The 4,754-nt window shown below is 45.6% G+C and overlaps 1 protein-coding gene across 2 annotated transcripts in view; it reads right to left on the bottom strand.

Annotated features, from left to right (window-relative positions):
• The window catches only part of LOC109914396 (microfibril associated protein 4), a 16,396-nt gene that overhangs the window by 6,884 nt on the left and 4,758 nt on the right, over positions 1-4,754 (bottom strand). For both annotated transcript variants that reach the window (XM_048618009.1, XM_020513990.2), the window contains exon 2: positions 1,699-1,838. In XM_048618009.1, coding sequence (XP_048473966.1) covers positions 1,699-1,836 — 138 coding nt within the window. In that variant the 5' untranslated portion in view covers positions 1,837-1,838. The remainder of the gene's footprint in view (positions 1-1,698; positions 1,839-4,754) is intronic.

Genomic DNA, 4,754 nt, shown 5'->3' with positions numbered 1-4,754 from the left:
AAATGGTTGGGCAGACAAAGGAATGGGTAAGCTTCCAGGGAAATGGGTTCCTGATGAAGGGCCCAGACCCGACTCTCCTGCTCCTCTGATGCTGCCTGACCTGCTGTGTTCCTCCAGCTCCACGCTATGTTGATCTCATGATTATCCCTGGTGCCATGTCCTGGTGAAATCAGGAATAGACTGGACGGCTGGCGAGATTGCGCAGGTGGGTTGGATATGATTTGCCAAGGCATCGGATCAATTCCAGGGAAGATACAAGCTGGACGGATTTCTCCCCAGCACGGCCAGGACCAATATAGCATTCAGTAGTACGGTGGGGGGAGGGTTTGAACTACCGTGATGGGGGGAAATGGGAAACAAAGACAGAAACTGCTGGAGAAACTCAGCAGGTCTGGCAGCATCTGTGGAGAGAGAAACAGAGTTAATGTTTCAGGTCCAGTGACCCTTCTTCAGAACTGATTGTAGCTGGGAGATGGTTGGTATTACATGCTGAAGATGGGGTGATGCGAGGGGGAGGAGAAAACAATAGTGGAGATGGAGCCCAGAGAGAGAGAGAGAGACAAATGGTTGGGCAGACAAAGGAATGGGTAAGCTTCCAGGGAAATGGGATCCTGAGCAAGGAAACACAAGAAAAGTAAACAAAGTTCGAAACGAAAGATATCAAAACGTGGAAGGCTGAGAAAACAAGGGCTAGCTGCAAAATGGGGCTGCAGGGTGACAAGAACTGGGAACCTAATATCCAAATGTAGTCAATACTTAGGAAAGGCAGGCGTAAAGGAAAGGAAGGCTGGTGAGCTTTGTTAGAAGAGGATGAAAACAGCACAATAGTCAGTTAAAATATCAGTTCAGAATATCTAGAGTGGTGGCGCTAAGAAGAAACAAGAGGTGGACACATTAATCAGAACTGCTTCCAAACACTAGTGGTAAAGTAGGGGGTGGCATTAAACAGGAAATTAGAGATGCATGCAACAAGGGGCTACAGTAATCAGGAATGATTTTTATCTCCATATAGATTGGGTAAGCCACATTAGCAGTAATACCATGGTTGATGAATTCCTGAAGTCGTAGAGTCCATAAGACTATAAGACCATAAGACCATAAGACATAGGGAGCAGAAATTAGGCCATTCGGCCCATCAAGTTCCTCATTCTCCCACTTTCTCCCTGCAACCCTTGATCCCCTGGACAATCAAAAACCTATTTATCTCAGGGGTGTGGGAAATGATGCGTGAGAGCAGAGGACGGAGGATGGAAGAGCTAAAAGAGTGGGAGATGGGCAGCATTAGCAAAGCAATGGTAACATCTCCACTTGCATCGCCATTTCTTGAACCTGTTCCAACCTGGTCCATTTCTGGAGCAAAACTGAGTTCAGGTAAAAATGTTTTTCTCAAATACCGTGGGGGATGGTGAAAGTGGTCACTGACTGCAGTGGGTAGACAGACAAGGAAATCAGGATGGATGGTCAACGTGACCTCTTGCTCAGTCAGCTACACACAACCGGGGACAATGATAACAGTGGCTCAAGAGGGCAAGGAAGTCCCGACTGGAACATACACTTGTGGACGGTATGGGAGAGTCTACACTCACCACCTGGATGTGCAAACGAGGGAATAGCCAGTTAATGACACCGGACAATGTGGTATTCAAGTTGACTTTCAGACAGAAGGAGTATTATGGACAAAAAGGAAAAGCAACTTACAGTCCACCCTCCACCATCAGTCGCCATGTCACAGTAAACATTCAGTGGAATGAAAGGCCCAGAAGGGTAGATCTGGTAAACTCCACTTGTGTGAAATCCTTCTCGATAAATATCTGCACAGTCCATTCTTGGGCCCATCCCTGTGAGGATCAGAAAGTCATTAATGGAAAGAATTGGCTGTAGGCATAATTTGGAAGTACAAGCCTGACTGCTTGTCCCTGTTTTGCAGTTACATCTGTGTTCGGGTGTCCTTAGAGGTTTGGCCTTTATTGCTCAGGAGTTGGAGATTAAAATTTGTTACAACCGAATGGGGTGTTGGTAAGATCACTTCTGGAATCTTGTGAACAGTTTTGATCCCTGTATTTAAGAAAGGGCATACTGGAATGGGAGAAATTGGTTAGATACCAGTGAAGTGGATCCTGTGTTGACAGCAGTGCAGCTACACAGCCTGAGTTTCTTCAGTGTGATCTACACATATACACACAGACACACACACAGGCACACACACACACACACACACACACACACACACACACAGGCATACACACACACACACACACAGGCACACACACACACACACAGGCATACGCACACACACACACAGGCATACACACACACATACACACAGGCACACACACAGACACACACAAACACACAAACACACACACACAAACACACACACACACACACACAGACACACACATACATACACACACAGAGATAGACACAGACATATACACACACAGGCACACAGACACACACACACACAGGCACACACACACAGACACACCCACACACATACACACAGGCGCACACACACACACACACACATGCGCACGCGCACACACACACACACACACACAGACACACACACACACACTGCTAGGAAGCTTCAGCCTAGAGAATCCCTTTCGAATGGAGACAGTATAAAAAGGACTTGCCTGGGCAGATTCCTGGGATAAAAGGGGTGACTTATCAGCACTGACTTGATAAAGGTTAGGCCTTTATTCATTTAGTGTTTCAACAAATTAGAGGACGTCCTATTGAAACAAGATTCTGAGGGAGCTTGACAAAGTGGAAGCTGGGAAAATTTCTGTTTCCACTAGTGCGGGGTGGTCAATCTTGAAATCAGGGACTTGGTTACAGAATAAGGGGATACCCATTTAAAACTGAGCTGTAAAGGTAGTTCTTCTCTCAGAGGGTAGTGAATGTCTAGCGCAAAGAAGGAATTGAGGCTTGAGGCCAATCAGCCATGATCCTATAGAATGGCAGGGCAGGCTTGAGGGGCCAAATGGCCTACTCTTACTCCTATTTATGATGATCCTGCAGAGAGAGCATGCAGTGTCCACTGCTGGATTTCAACCTTTCTGTGGCCTGTGGGTACCGCAGGGGCTGGAATGCATCATTAAAACACACCCCATCCCAAAAACATACATTTCCAAGAGAATGGAGGTTAATTATTTTTGAGTTTCATTTGAATCATTTGCTCCCATTGTTTTCAAAAAGTAACTTGGAATTACCACCTTCTCTGGCTTGGAGTGAATCTTCAACATCCCTTTCCTTCTTAAAGCTGTCTTCATGAGGTTCCTCTACCTTCCTCCCCATCAAATCTCCTTAAAGTTCAATATGTCCAGCCTGTATTGATTTTCTCCCTGTTGGATGGGCAGCTTCACACGCCCTCTCAGTGCTAACCCTCCCCCTATTGCAACATTCCTCATCTCCTCTCTCTCTCTCTTTTCAATAGTAAACTGCTTTCCTCTGGTCATCCTAAGCAATTCGAATGGACATTTCCTCCTTGCACCGGTTTGATCCAAAGCCACAAAGATGATTGTCTGATTTGAATGTAGTCCTTTCCTGGACACTGTCTCGGCATCCTGAGCTGAGCTAACAGATATCACATTGTTTCCATCTGTAACATTAGCCCCTATACCTACTTCACTCTCTCTGCTACTGAACCCCAGCAGCAAAGGTTACAGTACCCTGACACAATTTCCCTCTAGTCCTCCACACATTTTTCCTCTTTTGCAGGCAATATTATGGCACAGGAAATGTTCATTCAATCCAACAAGTCCATGCCTGTGTTTAGGCTCCTTTTGAGTCTTGTCCCATTTTTCCATATTTATATTGATCAGCTTATCTCTCTATTCCCTTATCCCTGGGATGTTTATCTCGCATTGCTTAAATGTATCTACAGTATTTATCCCAACTACTTCCTGTGGGAGCTGTTTCCACATTCTCATCACACTCTCTCAGTGAAGAAGTTTACATTCCCAACTCTCTATTGAATTTCTTGGTGACTATCTCAGGGGAATTAATATCTTATTTTGATGGGATGTAGTCCTTTCCGTCTCATTCCATTTTAACCTTTCAATCTCCGGAAGGTCTATCCTTCAGCCTCCTCTTTTCAAGAGGAAAGTCATTCCATCTGTTAACCTTTTCCTGGCAAGGTACAACCTTGTAGGCCTGGGATTGGGAATGGGCATGGGAAACCAACCAAGAGGCAAAACACTCAGCCAAAACGGTCAGTTGCCCCTCTTGACCGTTTTCCCTGGTTCTGCGTCTATTCTCCACACATTTCTCTGGGACACGTCCTGCCTTTTGAGGGGTTGGCGTGATGATACCTGTGCAATTCCCCTAAACTTGTACACTTTTTGCTTAATTCATTCACGCAATGAGGGCATTGCTGGCTAAACCAGCGTATATTGCCCATCCCTAATTGCCCAGAAGCCAGATAAGAGTCAACCACTTTGCTGTGGATCTGGAGTCACATGTAGTCCAGACCAGGTAAGGATGGCAGATTTCCTTCCCTAGTCAACCCATTAGTCAACCAGATGGGTTTTCCCCCAACAACTGGGAAAAATAGATTCGACATCACTAATTTCTTAATTCCAGATAACTTATTGAATTCAAATTCCACCACCTGCCATGGCAGAATTCAAACCCAGGTCCCCAGAACATTAGTTGGTCTCTCGATTAGCAGTCCAGCGATAATACCACTAGACCACTACCTCCCCGTGCAATAGGATCCTCACTCTAGTTCTGTTATTCAAACTCTC

This window comes from Rhincodon typus, chromosome 38 (assembly GCF_021869965.1).
Source record: "Rhincodon typus isolate 14 chromosome 38, sRhiTyp1.1, whole genome shotgun sequence".
Taxonomy (NCBI): domain Eukaryota; kingdom Metazoa; phylum Chordata; class Chondrichthyes; order Orectolobiformes; family Rhincodontidae; genus Rhincodon; species Rhincodon typus.
The sequence above is the reverse complement of the archived record's forward strand: the minus strand, read 5'-3'. Positions and strand labels throughout refer to the sequence as shown.